Here is a 27113-nt window from a genome sequence, read left to right as displayed (position 1 = left end):
GCAATACGTGAATTAATAAAAAGTATGTTAACATTAACAAAACATTTTGCCCACCATGACGATTCTGACATCAAGTTGGGAAGTCGGGCACCTCATTCTTATACCAAGTTGTTATTCCGACTTGAGCAGGTGTTCATGTGTATTTTACAACTCGGACACTCGTTTTTCCAATGTGTCAGACACCACATGAATGCACCATCAGCACCTTCACCTACCTGATGACATTATCATCATATCCTCCCTGATTGGTCTGAAATTGTCAAATAACAAAGAGAACTAAGCTTATTAAAGCATTTAAATAAAATAGTTCAGTTTGATGCACAAATTGTTTACTTTAGTGTTTTCATTTTTCTGCCAGTTTATTATCCAAAATATATACTGAAAAATATCAAAAATTCTGTGGGCTTAAGCCCCCACAGTTTAAATGGGTCTGACACTACTGATACGAGTATAGGGAACTATATATAGACCAATATTTACAAATATAAATACACAAAATGTGCCTTGTTGAACAGTGATGTGTCAATAAAATAAAGGGTTAAAAAGGGTTATAAAGGGTTAATAATGTTTCTGAAATGGACAGGCTTAAAAGACAGAATTTAAGTAATATTATTCTTTATTATTATTTTTGATTCCCTTTGCCAGAATTCTGACCTGCACTCCGGCTCAGCAGGTGGCGGTAATGCGCCCATTAGCCTGTTTGCCAACCGCCATAAAACTCCAAGGAAGAAGAAAAAAAGCAGCACGCGATTGGCTTAGAGCTGCGATGACTTCCGGAAACAAATAAACGGTGTGAAAAATGAATTCTGAATTCTTACCTCCTGTGGCAGAACAACTTTTCAGAGATATTCAGAAAGCTTTCCTGGAAACGTCTCAAAGTAAGAAGAGTCTCGAGAGATTTACCTGATAGCACGGATATTTAACTTAACGGTCGCGGTGTTTTAAACAGAATATGACGGAAACGGTGATTTACCGGGAAGTTTTCACCGTAAAGAGAGGAAGATTACCGTCGTGTTAATAATATCCAACAGTTATATTAAAGTATTACAATCTGGTTCAAACACTTTTAAATAATGTTCCTGAATTGTATTAAGATGCAGTACTGAGCCTGTAGGGGGCGCGCTCACACAGGTGAACAGGCTCACATACAGGTGAACAGGCTCACTTACAGGTGAACTTACAGGTGAACTTACAGGCTCACATACAGGTGAACAGGCTCACATACAGGTGAACTTACAGGTGAACTTACAGGTGAACAGGCTCACATACAGGTGAACTTACAGGTGAACTTACAGGTGAACTTACAGGCTCACATACAGGTGAACTTACAGGTGAACTTACAGGCTCACATACAGGTGAACTTACAGGTGAACTTACAGGCTCACATACAGGTGAACAGGCTCACATACAGGTGAACTTACAGGTGAACTTACAGGCTCACACAGGTGAACAGGCTCACATACAGGTGAACAGGCTCACATACAGGTGAACAGGCTCACATACAGGTGAACTTACAGGTGAACTTACAGGTGAACTTACAGGCTCACATACAGGTGAACAGGCTCACATACAGGTGAACAGGCTCACTTACAGGTGAACTTACAGGTGAACTTACAGGCTCACATACAGGTGAACAGGCTCACATACAGGTGAACAGGCTCACATACAGGCTCACATACAGGTGAACAGGTGAACATACAGGTGAACCTCAAAGAATGTGAATACACTAAACCTTCTATTAACAGGCTTTTATTTACAGCTTTACTTTAAACTTAAATTCATAAACAAAGGTCCAGAGGCGGATCACTGCAGTACCCAGGACCCAGTAAGAACCCAGGGCCCTGGGTACTGGTAGTATTGTCCTAAGATTTATTATTAAACATATATTATTTATGTAAAGTATTTTTGCAAAAAAAAAAAAATTGGAGTAAATATTATTTGCCTTCTTGCTTTTCCTGGATTTTGGGTAAAGGGAAGGGACAGTTAAGAAGAGAGAAAGAGCGAGCAAGCTGCTGATTTTACATGCTGACTGGAACTACAAACTATTTGATGTCTATATTATGAATTATTGTCCCTGCCTTCATTCCTTTTGTAAAGAAGTTCTACATGTTTTACCTGGTAAGATGGACCATAATGTGCAACTTAAAGTTGACGTTCCATCATTTAGTTTAACCCCGCAGACCGGGTTATTATAGTAGCCTATTATTAGATACTGAATAACTGTATTTGAAAGGAGTACGTGCTGTGTGATCGTGAGCTGCCCTATGCTATTGTGCAACTCCGCTTGGCGAGGACACATGCAGTGCGAGTATAATCTGTGCATTCTGTAGGGTCCATGGCAGGTTTGCCTCCTGGGCCTGTGGTAGCACAATAAATATAAATACAGGACTTTTTTTTTAGTGTCAATGTTGGTTTCACCTTCTGGCTTGTTTACCGTCTCTCTCTTTTTCTGTTCTAAGGTGTTTTACTCTTCAAACTTCTAATTTAAATACATGATTTTCTTTTCTCTTTTTTTCAGTTCCTGATGATCTGCTCATGGCGTAAGTTCCTCTCTTCTTATTCCAATTACATGTTCCCGCATGTCATTCCCTACTCTCTCTCTCTCCCTGATTTCCAACTCTATCCACTGTCCTATCTCTCCCATTAGAGGCACAAAAAGCCCAAGAATAAATCTTTAAAAAACCACTCAGAGGAAGACAGCATACAGACACACGCTGTCATGATTCTGCTCAGTGTCTTCATTGAGACACTTGCTCACAGTTAAGAGAGGAAGTGCTCGCCTCCGGTCCGCCTGTCACACTCAGGAAACTCGACAAGCTGATTTCACTTTCTCTTCTTTCAGACAGAATTTTGTTGTTGGTAGCTTCCAGTAAAATGTCTTTAAAGAACAACATGTGTTTGTGTGATGTAGTGCAAAGCAGGATCACTTTCAACACAAACATACAAACAAAGGGAACTTCAGAGTCACACACATAGTTGAGCTCTCAATAAATCAGAACAGGAAACATCGTCATTCGATAAAGATCATCTCTGTACACTTCTTTAACAAGACTCTGGCTCGGCATCATCTAGAGTCGAGTGCGGGATTCTTTATCTTTTAAGTGTGATCGTTTTATGACCTGTTGGATGTGAGAACACCTCCTTAGGTCACATATTTTATAAAATCCACGTCACCATGTCTCTCTAACTCTAATATGTGTCTCTAGTCTGTCTACAAACCCCCCAATGATGAGAAAAGTCCATCCTCTCCGTCTTCTGCCTGCTCCACTTTTCAGAAAATGTGTGCTCAAACAGGCTGTTTGGAGATTTTCCCTTCATGACAAAACAAAGGGCAGTAACCCCTCCCCTAGGAAGTAAACATTTTAACTTGTATACAACTCTTTGATTAGAATCGATGGATATTGTTGTTGAATGAAACTTGTGTAGAGTCCCTTGTAGAGTCCAAACAGAACATTTCTGATGAATGTAAAATAACCTCGACATGCTTCGAGGTTTGGTTTAAACTCTAGATGTAAGACTCAACAACTTGAAGGTAAACGTATAAAACATGTTGGTGTGTTGAAATCTTTCACTCCCCTCTGAGGATGATTTCTCTCTCTCTCACGTCTGTCAGGCTGAAGTTTGTCTTTGGACCTTGTGCGCTGCAGGCTTTGGACCTGGTGGACCAGCGCTCCGTCACCTGCGTGTCATCTCCGAGTGGACGCGAAGCATTTCAGGTTGGTGACACTTCTGTATCTTTACAAACTGCAGCACACGCTTTATTCATTACAGAGTTATTCACGATAGGCTCTGATGGGACAAAAAAAAGGTCACATATGATGCAGAATCCACTTCACCATGTTTTTCTAACACTAATAAGTGTCTCTAGTCTGTCTACAAACCCCCCAATGATGAGAAAAGGCCATCCTCTCCGTCTTTAGCCTGCTCCACTTTTCAGAAAATGTGTGCTCAAACAGGCAGTCACAAAGGGCTGTAACCCCTCCCCCAGGTGGGTGACACTCCCACAGCTAGGTGTTTGTTCTACCCTCTGAGTCCGTTGAGGTTTGTGGTCATTGTGACCCAAATTTCCTGTAAACTACAGCAGAACAAAAGAAAACAAGAGAAAAGGGAACTGAAAATACAATGAAGCTATTTAAAGACTGATTCTGCTGCGTGATCCTTTAGTGATCCTGCAGCGTGCAGAAAAAATTAAATTCTTCTTTGAATGTCATCGTGTTCCCTGGTTTGTCTCGTTGAGCGGTTGTGACCGTGCAAAGGAAGACACCAGTGAGGATCGGTTTGTAGCAGCTCTCCCAGTACTGAGCTTTTCAGGCTCAGGCTGTCTGCTTGTGTTTGCATCTGTGTGAAGTCCACACATCTCTCCGTGCACTCCTTCATCGCTGCAGCATGAACTTCACGCTCTGTGAAGCCACTCACAGTTAAGAACACGCTCTGCCGTCAGATGCAGCTGCAGAAATCAGCCTGATGTAGCAATCATTAAAGACACAGTTTAAACAGTTAGTTCATGTGACACTGATGGCCTAGTGGTTAGGTTGCTCCACTTACACAGAGGCTGCAGCCATCCAAGCAGGCGGCATTGGGTTCAATTTCGACCTGCGGCTCCTTTCCCTCGAGTTATTCAGATTTAGATTCTTTATTGTCCCACAAGGGGACATTTGTTTTGCAGCAGGAGCTCACAGATAACCACGACATGTACAAGGACAACAACAACAACAAAATCAGACAATACAACACGATATTAAAGAGCCCATATTATGCCCTTTTTGGGGTTCGTATATTTAATTTATGTACCTACTTTTGTACGTTCACAATAGCTAAAGTCTGAAAAAAGTGTCTGTTTTCATGAACTGCTCCTCCTTGCTCCCTCTACGCTCTGAGTCCGTCAGCTACGCTCTGTTGAGCCCACACTGTTAGACCCCACGTGGGCCAAGTCTGCTCTGATTGGTCTGCCGATCCGCTCTGTTGTTATTGGTCAGTTGCTCAGCACGCGTCTCGGAAAGTTCAACATGAGCTGCAGGGTTTGCCACAACGAGCCAATGGGCTTAGATCAGTGATCTCACACTGACAATGACGTTGGGCTGACAAATTTTTATCGAGGGGGGCTAGAACCGAGTGTTACATGCAGCTAATGTTACAGCTAACAGGAGGAGGCAGGAGAAGCTGCGTTTCCGCGGACTTTGAATTTTTGCACATAGATGTGCCTAAACATGCACAGGACACTTGGAAAACACACTAAAGAGCATATAAAACCAGAAAAAGCATCACATGGGACCTTTAAACAATATAATGGTCGTGAGCTCAGAACAAAATAGGAATTTTTACTAAGATATGTAAAGTGCGATGTGGAGGTGTGCAAATGTGCAGACTGTATGAATACAGCAGACGAAGCTTGAGTGACGTCACCCGTCTTTTCCTGCAGGGGGCACTGGAGTCCCATTGATGGCTGTCTCCATGTTGGAAATGCTCTCAGTCTAACTTTCAGTCAACCTAACGACAGGCTGAGAGCTGGAGCTGAGGCGGGTTTTAAGCCTCCTGACAAACTGTTACACTGCGCCCACCTGTCAATCAGGTCAGCTACACGCCTTATTGTGAATAACTCTTATCCTTCATCAAATCAAAACTGATGAGTCATCAAAACATTCACCCCCCCGTACAATGTGTGTCGATCAATTATTATCTAATCAGACCTATTTGTTTTTTTGAACCAGGCTGTAAACATGTTGTAAACTCTGCTGTAAAAACAGGCTGTTTAGAATGGGTGTGTAAGTGACTTCCTGTGCTTCTGCAGCCAGCCTCCAGTGGACACTCAAGGAACTGCAGGATTTTACACTTCAGCATCAGCTTCATTTTTCAACAGTGAAAGCTTGCTGCTTGGTTTGAAGCAGCTTCCTGATACTTTTCTCTCAGCTGTGAGGACCAGGCTCCACTTTGAGGAATATTAGTGTCTCATAAATCCCCTCACCTGGAAGTTTGACAACATAAACATCGTATTCATGACAGTCTTCTTCCTCTTTGTGATAAATCTTTGAATGTGGCGTTTGTTTTGTAGTGGTTGGCGTCGGCGTTGTTCCTGTTATCTTGGCAGCTCTGTTATATGTTTGAACCTTTAGTGATGCATGAAGTGGGGCTGGAGTTTACACAGTGTGTCTCTCTAAGCGCTGCTGTCTCAATATTTAGGTTTATGCATTTAAATATGACGATGAGGGCTTCAGTGGGAAGCTGGTGAAAAACTAACCCAACCTCTCCCACCTGAATATCTGAACGCTGAACAAGGACAACGTGGCTTTATGATCACAACAGGTCTATGACTAGAGAAATCCAAGCTGGAGGACAGGAAGTGGTGACGGCGTTCTGAGGATTAAAGGTTGAGTCATGACCTCTCAGGTCTCAGGATACACCATATATGGGCAGCATGTGAAACCAATGTTAGTAAAAAGAATAAGAAAAACCTTTGAAGGAGACTGAAGGCAGGGACGACATTTTGAGAGGCGCAGTCATCCGAGTTTCAGGAGTCCGTACAGAACGCCGGTGGGAAAGTTACAGGATGAGAGGGTAGAGTTTCCTCATCAGATATAAAAAAATATATAGTTTTCATTGAGTGGTTTCCAGAGAAGCATCAGACTCTATTTTGAAAAAGTAAATGTAGCCAACGTTATGTCATCCATTGGTTAACAATCTGTATTTATTGATTCTGCTTGTAAACACAGAATCTGAAGATGCAGGACCAGATTTAAAAGTGTTCTGGATCGATAAGAAATATATTGGATATTCAGATATATTGAACACAAGCCACTGTGGGTGAATGTCAAAACGAGAACCTTGCAGAGTCTCTCTGTGGTCCACCGTGCAGAAATGTCCTCTGTCCACAATAATAAACACCAAGAAGCCTGAATGTGCTCCAAGATGAACGTTTTCTGGCATCACAGCAGAAACGCTTTGACATGAATGAAAATAAATTAATTTTAGCAACAAGCTGTTTGTGTTCTGGATGTCTGGGGTTGCTCTGGTGAAGTCAAAGGGGGGGTCAGGAGCCAGATAAGTTTGGGAAACCACCCTAAAGCCGCCCCCCTTTCTCCTCAGTTTGACTCCCAGTGAGACCATTTTTTATAAAAATGAGGCTTTATGAAACAAGACTTGATACCAGACGCTCTGACCATAAAGTCTTAAAGAAAATGTGAAGTAAGGTAAAGATTCAAGTGAACGACTGGGACGTTTCCTCTTCTAATTTCACAGATTCACACTTCCTGTTGCAACCAAATCATTCAGAGTAACGGTGAAATGTACTTCCATGTTGGCCTACATTTTCAAACACCGCTCTGTGGTTGGTGTGAAATTACCCGTAGATCACTAGCGGAGCTAGACGAGTTAACTGGATGTTCTGTGAATTGATGTGCTATCTGTGGCGTAGAAATGTTGTGAAAGTTGATTTCTGTTTCAGTTTCTGGTGTTGTCATGGTTATTTGTTCTCCTCTCCTCAGGGAATGAATAACTCATGAGAGAGTGGCATTTCACTGCTTAGATTTTTCACCTTACCTCATTTATAATGCTCAGTGACCTTTTCACAGTGAGTCGTGATCAGTCGGAGGACACAGATACTGATCAGTGTCTTCTCAACAGTCATGGAAGTCCGTCTGTAGGGACGGGATGAATGTGTGAGGATGCCATTGACTTTAATAATGTTTAAGAAGTAAGATGTGTAGTGAGTGAAATGATAAAGGTACCTTACTATATGATCAGACATTAAGGAAACATGCTATGTTGAAGTGCTGGCTTCTCTAACAACAATGCAGCAGCCAGTATGTTCTCCTTCAAACTTTAGATTCTGGTCCTGAATGCTCTGGATTTATTTGGACCAGAGAAGGTAGGCCGTTTTAAGGCACCCCCACACGGCCGTTTTGGATGCCCCTCGGTTTGCCAGATATGAGAGCAGTTATCAGGTCAACAGGTGTTGCAGTGATGGAAGCGGGCAAGAGAAGTGGTTCAGATAGAAGTGATTGTACCCGAACTAAAAAGCCTCTGCATGTTTCTAATAAGCTCCACGAGCAGAAACTGATGGCGAGTTTTTCGTCTAAACGTCTCCTTTATTGTTTGTCTCAGACGCGGCGCCATGCTGGTACACCAGGCTCAGTTTTGGCTGAGCCTCCGACCTGAAGAAGAGATACCTGTTTCCTTTTCTTATACCATATTCTTTTGGCTTTCTTTAAAGATATTTCTCTGAAACATTTACGATAACGAGTCAGCGTTTGTTCACCAGCTGACTTTAAATATTTATTTGTACACACAGGAGTAAAACTGATTAGCTAACAAATCAAAATAATCTGGATTATGATTTTTGCCATAATCGAGTAGCCCCAGCATTTCTACTGTCATAAATTGGGAATGGGACCTAAATAATCGATCCCTGCATTCCTACTTTTTTGCAACCCTTCTGTTGGACCAATCTGACCCTAAAGGGCGGAGCTAGACACACTGCAGTCCGTTGATTGGTATAAAGAATCTTCACTTCCTGTGTGACGGTGGTAATAAAGAACAAACACAACACACGCCATGTTTAAATATCCTGTGAATTTCGAGAGGGAAATTTTGAGGCTGTTTTAGTTTTTTGAGACTAATGTCAGCGTGTAGCAACGCCCCATGGATGACCTCAGAGGTTCTGACCTCTGCTGGATTGGCCTTCATACGGGGGGCTGGCTCAGTTGGTAGAGTAGGTCGTCTCTCAACGGAAGGTCGGGGTTCGATCTCCAGCTCCTGCAGCCACATGTCCGATGTGTCCTTGGGCAAGACACTTAACCCCAAGTTTCTCCCGCTGCTTCGTCTGCGATGTTTGAATGTGTATGTATGGAGATCGTTACTTCTGATGGACTCTTTCCTCAGCAGCCTCTACCATCAGGGTGTGAATGTGTAGGTGTGACCTTTGCGTAGTCTAGAAAAGAAAAAATTAAAGTACATTTACCACTGTCACTCTTTGTTTACTGCGTTCTTCTTCTTCGTTGTATTTTTTGATGGGCTACAATGTGTCGCCGACTGTGATGATGTCACGCTATTACGTAGCTGACTCAGCCATTGCCATCTGGCTTACACTACGATGGCTCTATACCAAACTGTTCTGAACCAAACTGGACCGCTTGATGGAAACTGGGCTTATCAGTCCTAAAACTCACAAGAAGTCATGCAGGGTCTCTGCCAGTAAAGTTTTCCCTTTGCTAAGGCCAGCCGATACAGATAGAGGGTTATGTATCTCAATTACTTCCCAGAGCTTTTTAATTTCCCTGAAGCCCTGTTTGTGGTGTGGAAACAGTGGACAGAGGGCCGTGCAACCTTCTGGCCCGCTGGCTCTAGTCCGCTTCCAGGAAAGTATTCCCATGAGAGCCAGCCAGAAACGGGGCCAAAGCTGTGCTGAGGTTTCAACTCGCACTCTTTCTTCTAAGGCAACTGAACGGCTGATATTGGTCGACGTTAAGTTTCGAGGAAACCTGGATCTCAGCCCAGCAGTAGAAATCTACCACTTAAGGGGGGGGGGGGGGGGGGGGGGGTCTGTTGAGACTGTTTGTTGCCGGATTTAAAGATGGAGATTCAGCAGAGCCACAAAATCGACAATGACAGCAGACAACACAAAAGGGCCCAAAGAGTGTGAGCTGCTTTTCAATGAACCTGGTTGTTTGGAAACTGAAGCCGTCCTTGGCTCGGTCTCTAGATCCTGCTGTTTGTGGTGCTTTATCCATCTCCACTGAGGTCCATGTAGTCGTCTCTTTTCTGTCTTATATATAATCCGGCATCACATTAAAGGGAAGGGAGATTTTTTACATCTGTAGGTCACAGGGAAAGGCAGTTTATCAAAGCTGTAGAGAAAAATGGAGCCTCCTCTGCATCTCAGGAGGCATTATTTATTGTGAAGTGTCAGGCTCATCCACCAGCTTAATGACCTCGAGCGGCGTGCACACGAAGGCGACGAGACTTACATCACTGTCTTTAGCTGAAGGTGAGCATCAGCATCATGGACTGGAGCTGTCTGACTGCCGAGACCATCAGGACAGTTTGGTGCGGTAAATCCTGATCTTGGTTGCTTTTCTGCAACCAATCGTACCCTTACTTGGTAGGCAGGATATAAGCCTGATGGCGATAGTCGTGTCAGCTACGTAATAGTGTGATCATAACAGCGGGACACCGTGTAGCCCGCCAAACCATTAAACAAAGAAGAAGACGACACAGTAAAAAAAGAGCAACAATGGAGGACGTCGAGCATTTTGTGTCCACCACCTCCAAGGTCGTCCATGGGGCGGAGCTACGCATTGACATTATTGGTGAAAAACAGAAACTTTTTTGAAATTACTCTTACATTTTGTGGTCGTCGTTTATTACCGCTGTCACACAGGAAACTACGATTGATTCTTTCAACCAATCGGACTGCGGTGTGTCTAGCTCCAGGCTTTAGGGTCAGATCTTCGTACCCCAACAGAAGGGAGGCAAAAAGTAGGACTGACAGATCGGTTATTTGGTACTATTCCCAACTTTTGATAGTGGAAACGGCAAAATGTCAATCAGTCAATCTTTGTTATTATAGCACCAATTCATAACAAATGTTATCTTAAGACACTTTAAAAAAGTAGATTAAAGACAGAACTCATTGTTATGTTACAAAGATCCAACATTAACCCATCATGAGCACTTAGCGAAGTTACAGTGGAGAGGAAAAACATCAATTTAAGAGGCAGAAATCTTCCAGACTCATGATGAACAGCCGCCTGCTGAAACTGCGCCGGGTTTGAAAGATGGGATAAGATACAGGAAGAATATATGCGTACTGATCCGGACCGCTCGGTGGAAACGGGGCTCATCTCCTCCAAACAACTTGTGTTAAATGATGAGGTCCATGGTCAAAACCTCCCCTTCAACCCTGATGTGTTCTCTCTGATGAAACATCAAGGAAAGAAGACTCCACATTAAAACAGAATCTGAGTTTAGATATCTCTGTAACTCTGGACCGTAACCTTTCTTACAAGCTGAATTTCGCAGCATGAAGACTTGAGGGATGGCAGCAGCTAGTAGAGAGTTGGTTTTAGGATATTCTGCCAAAATAAGTTAATGTGAAAAAGTCTTAACAGCTGTGTGTAAGACGATGTGCATGCATCCCAGTTGAACAGCGTGGCTGCTGTCGGAGTGTGTGAGCGTTTTGACTTCACACAGGAAGCATCTGCAGGGCTCGGCCCTGTACGACATCACCAGTCTCTCTGCAGAGTAACTCAAAGACAAGTTTAGGGTTCAGAATCAGAACTCTGGTTTATTGTAAAGTAGGTTTCAAACATACAAAGTATTTGTCTTTGAGTGTCTGCCCTCAAGCCGGAGGCTGCGCTTCATACTGACCGAACCTGACGCCACAAAAAAACAACGATTCAATCCAATCAGCTGCTGACCTCATGACCCTGACTCTCATCCAACCAGGTCACATCACGATACGATGATGTTACTTTATTACATCACGCCTCCAAATCTGAACCTTTGAGTTGCATTAAGACGTCACTGATGATGATTATCTCCGTACTGTCATCATCTTTGTGTTAATTTCATAAACACTCCCACTCTCTTGCACTTGTACTCTCTCGCTGTACAGCTTGTTAATCAGACGATAACTTTTCACTCAGTGACCTTTTCACAGTGAGTGGTGATCAGTCGGAGGACACGGATACTGATCAGTGTCTTCTCAACAGTCATGGAAGTCCGTCTGTAGGGACAGGATGAATGTGTGAGGCTGCCGTTGACACAAGATAACTTTTCCGTATTTGATAATAGAGCTCGACCAATTAATCTGCCAGCCGATAATATCAGCCGATATTAGCATATCCAGCGACTATCAGTATCAAGTAATTTTAACACAGATATGCGCCGATATTTCTCGATTTATTCACCAGTCAAACAGTATTCATTTGAGTTTCTTTGTATTACACTAACAGTTCTCTTTCACCAGCAGAGAGTCGAGCAGTGATGCACATACATGCTCAGTTACTTTACAGCTGAGTGACCATCTTGTCTTTGTTATTAATCTTTTCCACAAGTGTTTGATAACTGAGGGATCCATACAATAAATATACAGTATATATCTATCTATCTCTACAGATCAAAGCTAGATCAGAGGAAGATACCAGAAGATATCAGATTTTGTCTCTCCCCATTATCAATATCAGTATCGGCCCCAAAAAATCCATATCCGTCGAGCCTTATTTGTTAATATTCCTTTATAATATTTGTTGTCTAACTTATTCTGTTTAGGTTTCCCCACTTCCACTAATTCCTGATACGCGTCATCCCACTAGAAGTAAACGATGGTTCTGAATTCACCTGAACAGAATGATTAGAATAACAGAAATTCCACAGCGCAGGTTTATTGTTCTTCTCCGTCAGCTGCAGAACACAGAAGACATAAATCTTTAAACTGCCTGATTGGATTTAAAACCTGCTCGATGTGACGATCCGGTTTGAAGAGAGAGAGCATGATAAGGAGCGAAGACGAGACGGATCAAACATGTCAGTGTGCTCGCTCTGATTCATGTCTGCACTCGCTCGGGGACAATCAGGAAGCAGTTCAGTTTGTGCTTTTTGTTTTCCTGTCTCTGCAGCCTCTTCTGCTGCTCAGCCGCTGGCAGCCAATCCGAACATAGAGATCCTATCTGCTTTATGACCCTCCTGCCTCATCGTGTGTCTGGGAGGGATCTTTTTTGAAAAGAAGTCGTTCCACATTTCTGAATGTGCTTCGTTTGATTGTGTTGCAGGTGATCGGAGGCTCGGGCCGATGCTACACCTGCTTCTCATCGTGTCACTACTGCCCCTGCCCCGCCTTCGCTTACACCGTGCTCCGCAGGAACGAGGGTCCGCTGGTGAGTCTCAAACTAAGAGACTACCTCAAATCATATATACGTAGGTACCAGCCTGAACTGTAAAGTACCAGAGGCTGGAACAGAAGGGTCCTATAAAGATTCAGTTCTGATTTCAAACAAACACCAATTTAAGATCAGATAAGATAACACTTTATTGTCCGTTTGCATTTCAAGCTCAGAGGTCCTCTCATCACAATCAAATCACATTCAAAAGACAAACATAAAATTCAAAATCACATTTCAGCAGTGACATAAATACATAAATAATGTGGATTTCACACGATGTCTCATGAGTTATCTGTCCCTCCCGTACTGGCTATAGCAAAGATGTAGGTTTAAAAAAACGAGTCAAAAGAAGCTACAGAACAAATATCAGCACACCAAGGAGCTCCCGTTGACAAGTTTCCAGCCATCACGCTCTTCCTAAGTGTCGGCTCGAAACATTACTTGTCAGTAAATCCTTAAAACGGGAGCTCCTTGGTGTGCGGATCTTGTTTCTTTGGATCCAGCACCCACTTAGAGATGTAAACCAGTGCGCTTCCTTTCATTTTAAATAAACATAAGAAGAATAAAGGTGATTGCACAGACAGTGTAATCACCTTTGGCTTGTGTTGATACTTCATGGTCCTCCTAAAGAACTTCGTCTCGACTGAAAAACGTGATATATGACTCATGTTTTGGTTGTTGGCGCCTTGAGGTGCCTGCAGGTACAAATAGCACCTTACATTCTGCAGCTTTAGAGCTGAACGTCCTGAATACTTCTTGCTGTGTGCACAAGATGTCAACATGTTTCTGTGGGGCGTTGGCGAATAGACGTTTTCAACCGTGCTGTGGTACCTGACCCCCCCACAGAGAAGACAGTTTCCTGCTGCAGCTTTAACCCTGTAATGGAAAGACAGTCAGGATGACGTTAAAAAAGTGAGTACGGACAGGAGAGCTGCCTCATTGCGATTGTGTCTCGTCACTCAGGCGTGTATCCTGGTGAAAACTGGCGCTCAAAAAAGTTGACAAAAAAAAGCGTTTAAACGTGTGTAACAGATGTTTGTGGTCCAGACACGATCTTGTCTGGTCACTGAAGTTTGTCTCCCCCCTTTTTGGCAGTTTTTCTGAATCTTAAAAACATGCAAGCAAACGGGCTGCACTGCTGCAGGAAGTCAGGATGTCTTGTGTCCCAGGAGGACGATGCTAAACTCAGTGTGAGAAAAAGAGAGCTGCATCAGACCGCAGAGCTCGAGCTGATATCATTCCCTGTGAAAACCAAGAGACGCAGAAACAGAAAACTATGTTCTGCCTCATCAAAAGATCCTGCAGCTTTTATAGCTCGCCATAAGAAGCTGAAATGGATTTTTGTTGTTGTTGCTAAATATGTGGAAGCCAAAACATGGTGCAGAATCCCTCATGGTGGATCAGGTTTAGACCTGAATCCCAAGTTCCAAATAAAACATCAGTCTGACCATCAGTCTGCAGTGCTCCGCCCTGCTGGAGCCAGTCTGTGCTATCAGGAGCGCTGCAGACTCCGGCATGACTGGAAAGGGCAAAGCAGGTCCAAAGTGTTCTGAAGAGTGGGTCAGAGGACGGCTGGAGAAGCTCTCCCACACACAGCAGACACACACATAGACGAGGCTCTGTTTTCCTGCTGCTTCACACACTCTGACTTTGACTCATTGTTTACGTGCAGCTCTACATCACGGCCGTGTGAGCGTGGAGGAAAGCTCATCGTTAATGCATGGAACAGGCTGAGGGCAAAAACAAGCCAATGATTAACATGCTAATGTTGATAATAATGAGATGTGTGCAGCCACTCGTACAAACATTCAGCACAGCTACTGTAGTCCTCTCATCTAATTCATCACACACACACACACACACACACACACACACACACACACACACACACACACACACCCTCCTTAAACCCACTTTTCATGTTTAGAATCGATATGAATATTAAAAATCCTTCCTGTGTTTGCTTTGTGTTTGCTGTTAGATTAGAGCCTCGCCGCTCTTTTCTCGTCTTTGTGTGTGCTCATCACTGAAGTGTCATCAGGCACTTCATATCCTGTCAGAAGCCTCATCAGTGTTCATGTTGTAAATCATGTCTGCCCTCTTTTCTCCCAGTGCAAACACATCCTGGCCGTGTACCTGAGTCAGGCCATGGGAGTGACTCAGCAGGAGAGCGTGAGCGACCAGCACATGTCGACGCTGCTCAGCGGGACCTCGGCCCTGTGACGTCCCCGCTCCGTTCAGTGCAGCAGGAGGACGCTTGGATGAGCACCGATGCTTTAAAAAGACTCTTTAGGTCACTTCAGAGAGAAGAGCACGTGAACACTCTTTCATACGTCCCTCCCTAAGACACCAGATGTTGCTTTATCTATTTTTTCTTTCAGAAGATTTCTTAATCTGTTTCCAGGGCTGTGGCATCTGTTCTCTGAGAATGTGCAGCGTCAGCTCTTTTACTTTACATTTGTGTATATATAAAGTGTATTATTTAAAACAAGCTCTAGCAATAAAGACAGACATGTAACAATATAAACATCGCCTTTATTAACAAAATAATCCACCATACAAACAGAGTGCATCATGGTAAATAGCAGTGTCAGTTTGCTGTTGTGGTTCTGCAGATGAACGAAAGTCAGTGGATGTTCTCATCAGTAACAAACACCAGAACTCACTGATGGATCCATACTTGGGAATGAGCGGCAGGAATGTTGAACCAGAAGAAGGCAATAGCTTGACATCGATCAGTCGGACACCTACAGTACTTCTTTATTTGACACATCAGAGGACAGAGACGACAACACGACGTTACAGTGCACTTACAGTAGAGATGTCTCCGGTGGAATGTACTCGAGCTTTGGCACACTCCTGTGGGTAGCCCTTGTAGTTATACAGAGGAGGGACGACGGACATGAAGGTGAAACAGTGGAACTTTAAATCACCACCACCGATGAGGCACAGCAACGGGAAGTGATCTCAAATATCAAAGCAATATGTTTTTGTTTCTGTAGAGAGGGCTCACAGGCCCAAAAAGAAAATGGCTGCCCTGAAAGGCAGAGTGAAATGCGCCCTCTGCAGAGGCCATGTAATCACATCAGTGCATGCGTATTGGATCAGTAGCTAAAGCGCTAGCCTCGTGGCTAACATCTGCATCCTCAGCTTCTCAATAACAAGTTATTTTAGCCTCGGGGTCAATGCTGTCCTTAAACAACAAGAGAAGAAGATGAAGAAGTATACAGTTTGATTTTATGCTGTTAGTTTTTCTTCCACTGTGGACAAAAAGGATGAACAGGAACCTCTGTGTGCTGTGAACACGTGAAAACATGATGTCATCAAAACTGAATCAGTGAAAAAAACGAGACACTCTGTTCTGTTGGGTTTAGTGATGTCGACATGCTGTGACGTTTTGCTACTTCTCTCCAAATGAAACGTTTTTTATTCAAAACATTTTAACGGTGGAACATTTTTGAGGACTGTGGGTGGTGATTTGTCTTTGAGGAGGTGTTTGTTTTTGACGGCCGAGTATTAGTGGGTCGTTTCACGGAGAGAGGGAGACTCGCACAGATCACTCGGCTTACGAGTCTTGGCTCCTTAAGCGGGGTACACACTACAGGGTCATAGGGCTGATTTCAGACCCGATTATCTGATGGTTCCAAAGACGATGTTTCCAGATGTTCCTGTGGTGTGAGGTGTGTTAAGAGGGATTTTATGCATGCTGACTGTAAAATGTTTTTGGGGCTTCATCCTCAAAGTCTCATGGTGGACTCTCTTTTAGTCGGCTCGTCTCAGTCCGGTCGTTCTAGGCAGCAGGTTGTGGAGGACTGTCTGCACTAAGAGGGCTCATCAGAACCTCAGGATCCTAGCTGAGACGGCTTTCAAATGACCCCCCAAGGCTTCTGACATTTCTATACACCCTAACAAAGCGAAGCACTCATGCTCTCTGTTGTTTAAGCCTCTGAATGCACGCGTACCTGAAGCTACGCTGATGAGAAATCATGTGAATCTCATTGATTTGAAGTTTTGAAATTTGGTTCGCCCACGTCATGGTCTGACTTAAAACAAAGCAGCTGTTACAAGAAGGTGAACGTGTGTCCCGCTGCCTGAGCTCGGCGTCATGAACATGCAGCAGCAGCGCCGCAGGTGTGTCATGCTAAACTCCTCATGTCTGCGTCTGCATGACTGCATCAGATGTTCCTGTTCATCCAGAAGCCTCTAAAAAGCCTCCAGCGGGCTCGGAGCCACGAGGGTCACCAGATACTTCTCTGCCCTCCGTGTCTCTGAGAAATGATTCATGGGAGGAAAATCAAATTGTTTGTTGATGTTTGGATTTCCCCTTTTCCTCTGACTCAGCTGTTTACATTTTACTAATAAGTCTGAGAATAGTTTTTCGCTCGTCTGGAGATTAGGTCGGCACACATCTGTACAGATGTTCAGCAGATTAACCCTCAACGTGGCCCTCAGGTCAATTTTTACATATCAATTAATTGGAAACATGAAGAAAACATGACAAAATCTTCCATGAAATCATGAAAACCATAAACATGTCTATAATAATATTCCATCGCTGGTTTATGTTGAGTTAATTTGAGTTATTAATTGACTGTAATTGTTCTTGTATGCTACAATTTGGCCCTCAGGCAGTGAGAATTAAATGAATGTGGCCCTTGCTGTGAACAAAGTTGCACATCCCAGATCCAGAGGATCACCTGGAAACATCAGCAGCAGCTCTCCTACTGAAACAAAGAATCTGTACTCCTCACTGTGTTTGGACCACGTGGTGCTCTTTAGTTTGAGTTCAGGCTGAAGGATGCAGACGACCACTCGTGTACCTCTCCAGGTTTCAGACTACAGATGGAGCCACACAAAGGTTTTTGATCTTTACATTCTCACATATAAGGTCCGGTAATAAATAAAGGGATAAACACTGGCACTGAATGTTGACAATATAAAACTTGAGTGTTTGGAGACGTAACAGGGAGGATTATCTGAGTGATGAAGAGCATTTGTTCACAGTCACATAAATCCAGTTAGCTCCATCAAAAGTCCTTCACCATACAAAAGTTATTTAAGACTCTTAAACGTCTCGCTGCTTGACCTCCGTCATCGGAACAATCCATAAATAAATGCCCACATTCAAGGCGGTTCAGCTTCACATATAACACCCCCGTTCTGTAAACATTAGAAACTTCTGTGAGAGTAGTATTACTCCTTCTCCTCCTCAGACAGACAGACAGACGGACTCGGTCTATAGCAGAGGGTCGATGGTCATGTGGATCTGGTCTTTGTTGCGTCTGCTGCCGTTGGAGCTCAGGTACAGCTCCTCCCTGCGGCACAGGAAGTGTCGGGCCAGGATCTTCCGGAAGGTGTTCCTGAAGTCCTGGATGCGGTAGGCGTAGATGATGGGGTTGACCGCAGAGTTGGCGTGCGACAGAATGATGGCGACGTACATGACCAGCTCGGGTTTTTGCATATTCTTATAAAACAGCGTGAGGCAGTTGAGGATGTGGACGGGCAGCCAGCAGATGGCGAACAGTCCCACGATGATGGAGAGCGATTTGGCGGCGCGGATCTCCTTCTGCAGCAGCCCGTGATGATGGCTCTCCCCGTTTCCAACGCACTTGAGCTCGATCTTTCTCAGCTGCTTCCTGGCCACCGTGAAGATCTTCAGGTAGATGCAGAGCATGATGAGCAGAGGCAGCAGCACGCACACAAAGAAGTTAAAGTACACCATGTACTTCATGTCCACCACGCTCTCAAAGTAGCACTGGAGCCAGCAGCTCGGTAGCAGGTCCCCCCCTCCCCCCAGCCCCCCCGTGGGACCAACGTCTGGAGTGTTTTGTGCTTCAGAGCCGTTGCTGTTCCCGCAGCTCTTGTGCATGGAGTTCCACCCGAAGAAAGGGATGAGGCCAATAACGAAGGACAGGATCCATAAAATAGCGATGATCTCTCGGGCCGTCTTACCGGTCATCAGCTCCTTGTACCTGGAGAAGAAAAAAGCAGAGTGTGTTATTATCCTGATGTGTTTCTGTGCTTGTGTGGCCGAGCTGACACGTCTCATGTATCCCCCGCCCCCACGCACCAGGACAAGGCCAAGAATCAGGCAGGAAATAAGATGCTGAAGATTTACACACATGGTGCATTCAAGTGTTATAAGAAATATATCCGTCTCTTGTTATCAACCTTTTTGTTTTGACGACCTGACGACGAGAGACGACAAAGCACAGGAGCAACACAAGCGTTGTCAGCTCTCTGACCCACATCAACAACACAGACACCGTGTTAGGAGCGACTTTGACCCTGCATGTCACGGTAAATGCTAAAATGAATTACCACGATATAAACAGGCCATCTGCAGAGAACGGAGGCCACAACTGAACGTGAAGTTGCCTCAGCCCACCTCCTGTTCAGACGGACAGAAAGGCAGCTAGCTGCACTGGTACCTAAAGCGATTCTTTGGGAACATCTCTGCTTTCAGTCAAATGAAAAAGGAGAACCAGACGATTTAGACGATGCAGTTTGTCAAATCTGTGCCGGGGTTTTCACCTCAGCACGCGGTCTGCTGCTCTGCTCCGGGGCGGTAGTGTTTGTCTCTGATTGTCACGGCGTTGTGGTTAAGAAAACGATAAAGAAAATAAAAGTCACAATCAAAATAATACTTGTTAGGGGGCTTTTTATGCCTCCGTTGTAGAGACAGGACAGTGGACAGAGTCAGAAACCAGGGACAGAGAGAGTGGGGAACGACATGCAGGAAAGGAGCCACAGGCCGGACTTGAACCCGGGCCGCCCGCCCCCCAAGGACCACAATACGCTTACAGTATGTGTTCAAGGTGAGTGCTACAGAAACTTTATCTGACATTTTATAAAGTTTATAAAATCTGGATTATAAACCTGAAGATTTGTTCAAACCAAACAGTAACCCTGGCAACAGCTTTCATTTCATTGAGTGGTGGGGGGGAGGGGAGTGAAGTATCTCTGCTCTGTGGAAACTCCGCCGCCTTCCACAAAATAATAAAACAATGAAGAAAAAAGGCGAAATAGCTCCATGCACTTTCCACTTCTCATGGAAACACGGTGTCACAGGATCGTTTCTGAGCATGTGGTCAAAATGTCTGCAGCTATCCCTGACATCGTCCTCCCATCCTACTTCACACCATTTCATCTAATATATAACGCTAGAACCACACACACATCAACTGTGGGTACAGATGTGGTATACACCACAGATCAAACCAACCGAACGTGAAGACGACGAAGTGAAAGAAGCAAAGTTAACATGAAAACTTATTTTGAAGTCTCAGTGTTGTGCAGTATTTTTAGTTTGACCTCTGAACCCTTACCGCTCGGACTCAGCTGCAGCGCTGACTCCCCCGTCATATGAACCTCGAGGCCAAATGAGCTGCTTCCTCAAAGTGAACGAGGCGAGCGACCGCATGGTAGTGACTCACACATACACACACACACACACACACACACACACACACACTCACACTCACACTCACACACGAGCAGGCCTCAGCTGGAGGTGCCAGAAATAATGCGACATGATCACAATCTATCTGAATTTCAATGTGACCTGTTCAGTTTCACTTTGTCTGAACGCTGATCTTCATGTCACAGAAGGGGAAAGTTACATTTCAGATTTGTTAATAAAGTTTACAGTTATCCATCAGATACATCAGGAGAATCTGAACAGATCTTCTTCTCTATCATCTCGAGCATGCTTACACTAAAATTATGTAAATGATGACTCATCGCAGACTTCAGGACTTCACACAGATTATCGACTCATGGGAGAATGCACTGCCTCACATGACCTCACGTAAACAACGGAGCCGGAGGTTACACTTGGAAAAAAAACAATCAATCAAAAACGAGTTTGGAATTAGAAATGTCCGGGGAGACGAGGATAACGTGACCGTCTGTTCTTCAGCGAGAGCTGGAGGTCAGAGGTTAAATGTCAGATGCACACGTACACACAGGTGTACTCCTGTTAGGAGAGGAAGTAAAGAGCTTGTTTCTACATCAAGGACAAACTTCTTACAAATACAGCAGCTGCTAAAGTTTGTTGAGCACCATCAGCGGCTCATCGTTGGTCTGAGTCGTTTCATGAAGATAAAACCGTCCAATAAAAAGATGAAGGAAAAGCAAAGCTTGGGGGAGGAAGTGGCTTCAGCGATCCCTCAGACAAGCACTTCCTGTGCGTCAGTCGTGGGTTCAGGTTTAGAGAATTTGTTAGTGAAATGAAAGTCGTGTCCCTGGAGCTGGGACTCTTAATCATTAGCTGAGTCTATCTCTGAACATCATAAATAAGAACAGGCTCTCGTTATAAGAATTAGAATATCGACAACAGTCAATTATTAATCTGTGGTTCTGCTGCTCCTCCTCTGTCCTACGGCAGCCTGCAGGGACGCCATGAATAATCCAACGCTCTGCCCGCAGAGGAAGACAGCTCCAGACATCACGCCATCTCATCAATATAACCGTAAAATCCAGAGTATGAGACACACTTTTTAAGAGGACATATTATCCCCCTTCTCCACCTTTTCAAACAGTCTAACAGAGGAGGGTTGTGACCCTGTAGAAACCAGCTCTCTCAGAACGCTCCATTTTGGTGTGTGTGTCTCTTTAAATGCAATGAGCCCCTCCTGAGTTTTCCCGGTAGACATCACTCCTCTGTAGAGAGAATAAAAATGGAGGACCTGCGCAAAAGTTTTGTTCTAGGCTGGGGGTGGAGTCCATGGGTGGAGATACCAGGGGAGGGGAGGTTTTTTTTTTGTTGTTTTTTTTTTACCAGAATCCCACTGTGACATCACAAGGAGAGCACATTTGAAACGGAGCATTTTTCTCTGTGTAGTAAGACTTATACAGACCACAAACAAAGGACTGGATGGGTTTATTTCACATGTTGTGGGTCAGTAGACACTCAGGTTACCCAGATATATGTTCAAAAACACGGTTCAAGTGGATTCTTCATAATATATCCCCTTTAATACCTATTATTTGATCTCAAGAGTTTGCTGCGACCTTTATAACGTGACCGGAGAAATACTGACACAGGCACCATTCAGAGAACTTTATCTGTGTAAAAGCATCACACTGATAACAGAGCAGGACAGACAAGTAGTGTTTTCACACCTGCACAACTTCCTGATATTCTTTTGCTGAGCGTCATGTGTAAACAAACAGCTGAATGTTTCGCTCTTCACCCGGAGTTTCTCCTCCAGCCTCCTCGTATTTATTCTGCAGAAAGTCAGAGTGATCTGATGTGAGAACTCAGCAGGATATAATCAGGAGAATTCACCTGGAGCGAGTGGGAGGGGGTGGTGACATTTTTTCCCTGTGATCGCTGCACGACCATAGACTGTCTGCACGCCACCTCTACCATCTCTGTGCTCTAATGAACCTGCTGCATTATGTTTCCTGTTCTCATTCTTATATTCTCATTATAGTGTCGTGTAGAGGACTCTGCTGCTTCGTCTGCTACTCCTGCGTCGTTCTTTTTACATCACGTCTGCCCTCAGCAGACTTCAGAGACCCGATGGCGTTTGTTTGTCGGAGTTTAAATCTCCATCATGGCTAACAACAGCTATGAGAGAGGACGAGATGTTTGAGGAAAGAGCAGGACTGAGTGTCACCACAGAGTCTTACGTTAGCATCACTTGTCATTTCATTCAGAACTGAGATTTAAAGATGGCCGTCCTACAGACACACAGAACAGAGGAGCGACACACAACAGGAAACAGACGGACCAGCGGGAGGGCCGTGTCTGACCTTTTGACGCTAAAAAGAATCAGGGAGTTCTCCAGTGCTGGTTCATAATGTAATGCGAGTACTCGTTCATATTTAGATGACTGTAATTTCCCGTCCCTACTATTTATCAGTCACGAGTTCAGCCACAGCATTTCCCAGAGGGTCCATCTCCTGCCCCCCCCCCCCCTCTTTTTCTGTGTTCGTAGGCAGTGAGTGGCTGAATGGATTAGTTCTGGCATGACGACAGCACGCTGGCATCTATCTTTGTTTGTCTTTCTTCCCCTGCTCTATTCTCCATACATCCCTCCTCTTGTGTCTGTCGCTGAGCTTCCGCCCTGGGCCTCAGACTTCTGCCAGCCCACACACACGCTCTCTGTACACTCACAACATCCGCCTACACGTCCTGCGGCGTCCGCACTCCAGCCTCCAACACAATCTAACAGGTGGCTGTTCACACCAACATCACTTTTTTTTTTTTAAACCACCTCACACTGCCTGTTGGAGTGTATGCAAACAGCCGGTCGGGCGATGCTGGGCGGGATTTGCGATTACGAACTGTTTAAGTGAGGATCTGAACAAACAGGCTGTAAACACTGATTTAAATGTCCGCCGTGTGTGTGATGTTCACACGGATGAGCAGGATCCTCTCTGTCATGGGGAAGTTTGGACTCGCTGTCCCAGAATTCAACAGGGTGTCAAACTGTGAAACTTCTGTGAACAGTCTCAGATCATCGTCGTCATCGAGGTCTCTGCTACCTTCCAGTTGAGCTGCTCTCAGACAGACAAATTGCAGGACAAAGTTAATGACTGGAGGAACAGAACAGAATCAGACGGATCCATACAGGGAACAACGGCTCGCTGGAGGGTCTTATGTGAAGCGTGTGCTGAACAGAGGGAACGACCATACGACCTGAGTGAAGCTGTGACATCGTAAAGATCAGTCACTTCCAACCACCTAAAGATCGTACTCGTGTTAGTGTTTCCCTCACATAGATGATGTCTGTGTGGGCTGCCAGGTATATTCATGACTACCCAAGTATAACTCCTGACCTTCTTTATTTTATTAATCCACAGAATCTCTGCACACGCTGGAGAGAGAGAGAAGTCCTCCTGAGTCAATCTGGAGCAGACATTCCATCAAGTAAGACACGTTACCGCCACACAGCCCCCCCCCCCCGCCCCCCCCCACCCGACATGAGCTGAAACAAAAACAAGAAGCCTGAATAAGAAGCAGGAATGGGTTGAATCAGCAGAGTGGCACGAGGCCATGCAGACAGTCCCTGACCACAGTGAGGCAGAGCTGCTGGTGTGGGGGCGTGGACACGTCTTTGAAGTGTAAAAGGTTATTTATAAAGCTCCAACAGGACGGCGGGACAACATAGCCCGAGGGTCTTTTATTTTCTGTGGCATACAAACAGGTGAAGGAGGGGGTTCGAGGGGGAGCTGAGTGGGTGTGTGGCTACGCTCCGTCATTTCACAGGGTTTCAAACATCTGGCTCTGGCCTTTAACATCCACTAAAAAAACATCTGTGAAAACGCTTTTATCTAAGAGAGTGGAGGAGGCCCCAAAGATGTGCTGCACACACACACACACACACACACACACACACACACACACACACACACACACACACAAAGCGGTCGCTGTGGACGAGTAATCTGAGCACAACATGCACACACTGGTCTTGTTATCACATCTGTGCAGTCGGATGGGAACTCCTCTTCAGAGGAAACTATAAAATGTCACACTAAAACCGTCTACAGACTGTTAGGAACTTCTGGTTTAGACTTCTGCATGAAGCAACAACAGAAGGAGTGTTTAGGAGTGTAGGTCAGAAATAGAAGCACAAACGGGTGTTTCACCAGCCACAAATCAACTTCCATCCAGGACTGTAGTGTCAAACTGTCCTTTCCTGCCAGAGTTTGAGCCTAATGGAAATGACAGCACATCACAACCCCAGAGCACAAAAAGCCCTCCACAGCACCGCCAGCGTTCACCACGCCGACTGCACTGAGCGCTGCTTTACAAAAACAACTCTGACATCCTCAAATGCCAAAAAAACAACACATCCTGGGGACAGACAATCCCCCTCTGGAGATAAAGCTTTCATTCTTCAATTGAAGGAAATATCCGGCAGCACGTTTCTGTTTCCTCAGGCGGTCTGGGCGAGGGGCTCGCTGGCCTTTATCATCAGGATCAATAGACGTGGCACACTGTGGCCAGGTATTGATCTGGAGGCTTCTATCTCTGTGTCACATCAAACCCCTGCAGGACACATCTTTGCACCTTTTTGAGGAGCTGCTGGAGGTGTCAGATGAAAACACTGGATGTGAGAGTCCTTTACTTTAGTGATGAAGGCTTTAAAGACATCACAGTGTTTGAGTGGTGTTTATCCTACAGATTGAGAACAGTGTTCCAAGAGGTTTAATCTGATTTTCATTCCAAGTTTAGATTTGAACCGTGGCTATTTTTACACACGCGGGGCATTAAGCTGTGCAGGAAAGCCATTCATGAGATCACAGAGCTGATCTCCCAATCCCTGAATTCAATTACCTTCTCCAGACAATACGTGTGTCAATATTTAGAGAGTCTGAGGGTGATGCTGAGCTCTTGCTATAAAGACTGGGTGAAAGGGGAAGGCGTGTTTCTGCACATTCTGTATTAATACGTGATTAAGTAGCCAGAGCTCTTTAAAGCCTGTTGGTGGATGTGTGGCTGGTTCCCAAACAAATTGTGTCCGAGAACAACTTTAATCCAGTCCAAGAAGAAAGAGCGACTCTCTCCCTTCACAGTTGTCTTTCAGCTTCATCCTGTCTTTATGCAAACTAACTTCTGAAGAATTTATAAATTAATTTCACTCCAGAAACAAACAACAAACATGCTCACCTCAGGGGGATTTTCACGGCCAGATATCTGTCGATTGCAATCGCAAGAAGACTGAAGATGGAGCTCTGGGTCAGAACCAGGACGAAACAGGCCAGGAAGAGGCATCCGTAGAAGTCCAGATAGATGCCGAGGCTCATGGTGATGGCGAAGGGGATGGCGAGGCAACCGACCAGAATGTCAGCCACAGCCAGAGACACCAGAAAGTAGTTGGTGGCGTTCTTCAGAGTGGTGTTGATCGCGACGGCCCAGCACACCAGCACGTTGCCGGATATGGAGAGAACAGCAATTACTACTTCAATCACGATGTAGAACGGACTCATCTCAGCAAAGTGTGATTGAAAACCTGAAGGCTGATCACAGGGAGGACGCTCACCCACAAACACGGTCTCCTCTAGTACCAGAGGAGTAACGAAGTCTTTCTGCTGTAGTCCAGGAATATTCCACAAGTGTGAGCTGCACAACCAGCCATCTGTTGAAACAAAGTAGCTGACATTATATTCAAAATAGGAAAACGCCGAAATTTAAAATTCCTCCTTCACAAAGTTGACAACTCCTGTTGTAGCCGCGTAATTACGCATTATTCTCCAAAGCCGGCTGCACGAGGACACATTTAAAGCATACCAAAGTCAGTGGACATTGTTGTTGCTCACCTTAATGAACCTGTGCATCGTCTCTGTGTGATTTCACACAAACAGCGACCGATCTTTGGTGCGTTTCAGCGGCATCTGTGTATCTGAAGCGCAGGCAGACTGTGACACAATTTACCGAGAAAGAACAGGGAGAAGAAACTCAATGTTACAGACAAGCCACGCCCCGCCACACACACACACACACACACACACACACACACACACACACACACACACACACACACACACACACACACACACACACACACACACACAAAGTCGCGCTCGTGGTTGCATTGCCTGCACTCTGATCTGTGTGGGCGAGCGTCACTTAAACGTCGTGCGTAATTACGCGCCAATTAAACGGCACCCAAAGACTATGAAGGTAGATATGTTGCAAAATGTTAGAGCTTGTAGAATGTGATGTGAGAACTTGAAGGGAAAAAAAAGTGAACTTGTATGTAAAAATGTTTACTAAACTGCATTCCAGTGAATGCAGTTTATATAGTCACCACAATCATAAACTACAAGATAGTACAATACTTTCATTAACAGTATAAACACTATAACGAAGTAACGACATTACTTTTAAGAAGAAACGATATAAATTGCAAGGGATTGTGGGATAGGTAGTCCCTTGACTCTGGACAAAAAATATGTACACAGTCTTGTATCTTTGCCTTTTTCTCCGTTTTTCGATGCCGTTTTGTCGCCGAATTAGATGTACTATAGTCACGAGTATTGGGGTGGCTTGTTGTCTTGGTTTCAGTCACCAATCTCGTGATATAAGAATGTTGTGAAAAATCAATGGAGGATTTGAATGGGGAAATTTACTTCTGGTTGGCCAATTCAACCCACACTCAGACACAGCGAGGGGAGGAGGGGGCATTTCTACAAGTACAAATTTGTTTGATGTCTCGCAAAATGTGTTTCAAAACTCAAGCAGCGCAGATTCACACGAAAAAAGTAGTGGATTTTTTA

General features: G+C 44.6%; 2 protein-coding genes across 4 annotated transcripts; one reads left to right on the top strand and one right to left on the bottom strand.

Moving 5' to 3' along the window:
* The first annotated feature begins 731 nt into the window (after window positions 1-731).
* zswim7 (zinc finger, SWIM-type containing 7) lies at window positions 732-15789 on the top strand. Of its 2 annotated transcripts, none has more exons than XM_029280417.2 (5): window positions 732-878; window positions 2519-2540; window positions 3614-3716; window positions 12765-12909; window positions 14988-15789. In XM_029280417.2, the coding sequence occupies exons 1-5, from the start codon at window positions 800-802 to the stop codon at window positions 15218-15220; spliced, it is 582 nt and encodes a 193-aa protein (XP_029136250.2). In that variant the 5' UTR covers window positions 732-799; the 3' UTR covers window positions 15221-15789. The 2 variants fall into 2 exon arrangements, with proteins under 2 accessions (XP_029136250.2, XP_020505631.1); XM_020649975.3 differs by having other exon boundaries at window positions 746-878; window positions 12765-12869.
* On the bottom strand, window positions 15391-26311 carry adora2b (adenosine A2b receptor). 2 transcript variants are annotated; one of them, XM_065963021.1, is made up of 4 exons: window positions 26154-26310; window positions 25877-25972; window positions 25504-25721; window positions 15391-18847 (listed from the first exon to the last, which is right to left on the bottom strand). In XM_065963021.1, exons 3-4 carry the CDS (start codon window positions 25638-25640, stop codon window positions 18112-18114), a joined length of 873 nt encoding a protein of 290 aa, XP_065819093.1. In that variant the 5' UTR covers window positions 25641-25721; window positions 25877-25972; window positions 26154-26310; the 3' UTR covers window positions 15391-18111. The 2 variants fall into 2 exon arrangements, with proteins under 2 accessions (XP_065819093.1, XP_020505630.1); XM_020649974.3 differs by having other exon boundaries at window positions 25504-25972; window positions 26154-26311.
* Between the last annotated feature and the right edge of the window lie 802 nt (window positions 26312-27113).

The sequence above is a fragment of the Labrus bergylta genome, chromosome 14 (assembly GCF_963930695.1).
Source record: "Labrus bergylta chromosome 14, fLabBer1.1, whole genome shotgun sequence".
Taxonomy (NCBI): Eukaryota; Metazoa; Chordata; class Actinopteri; order Labriformes; family Labridae; genus Labrus; species Labrus bergylta.
This window is presented reverse-complemented; position numbering and strand designations above follow the sequence as displayed.

Coding starts and splice junctions, on each gene's coding strand:
- adora2b (XM_020649974.3), bottom strand. CDS start 25,823: ATGAGTCCGTTCTACATCGTGATTGAAGTAGTAATTGCTGTTCTCTCC. Junction 18,848..25,503: donor GCCGTGAAAATCCCCCTGAG/GTGAGCATGTTT, acceptor TTTCTTCTCCAG/GTACAAGGAGCTGATGACCG.
- zswim7 (XM_029280417.2), top strand. CDS start 800: ATGAATTCTGAATTCTTACCTCCTGTGGCAGAACAACTTTTCAGAGAT. Junction 879..2,518: donor TTTCCTGGAAACGTCTCAAA/GTAAGAAGAGTC, acceptor TCTTTTTTTCAG/TTCCTGATGATCTGCTCATG. Junction 3,717..12,764: donor GTGGACGCGAAGCATTTCAG/GTTGGTGACACT, acceptor ATTGTGTTGCAG/GTGATCGGAGGCTCGGGCCG.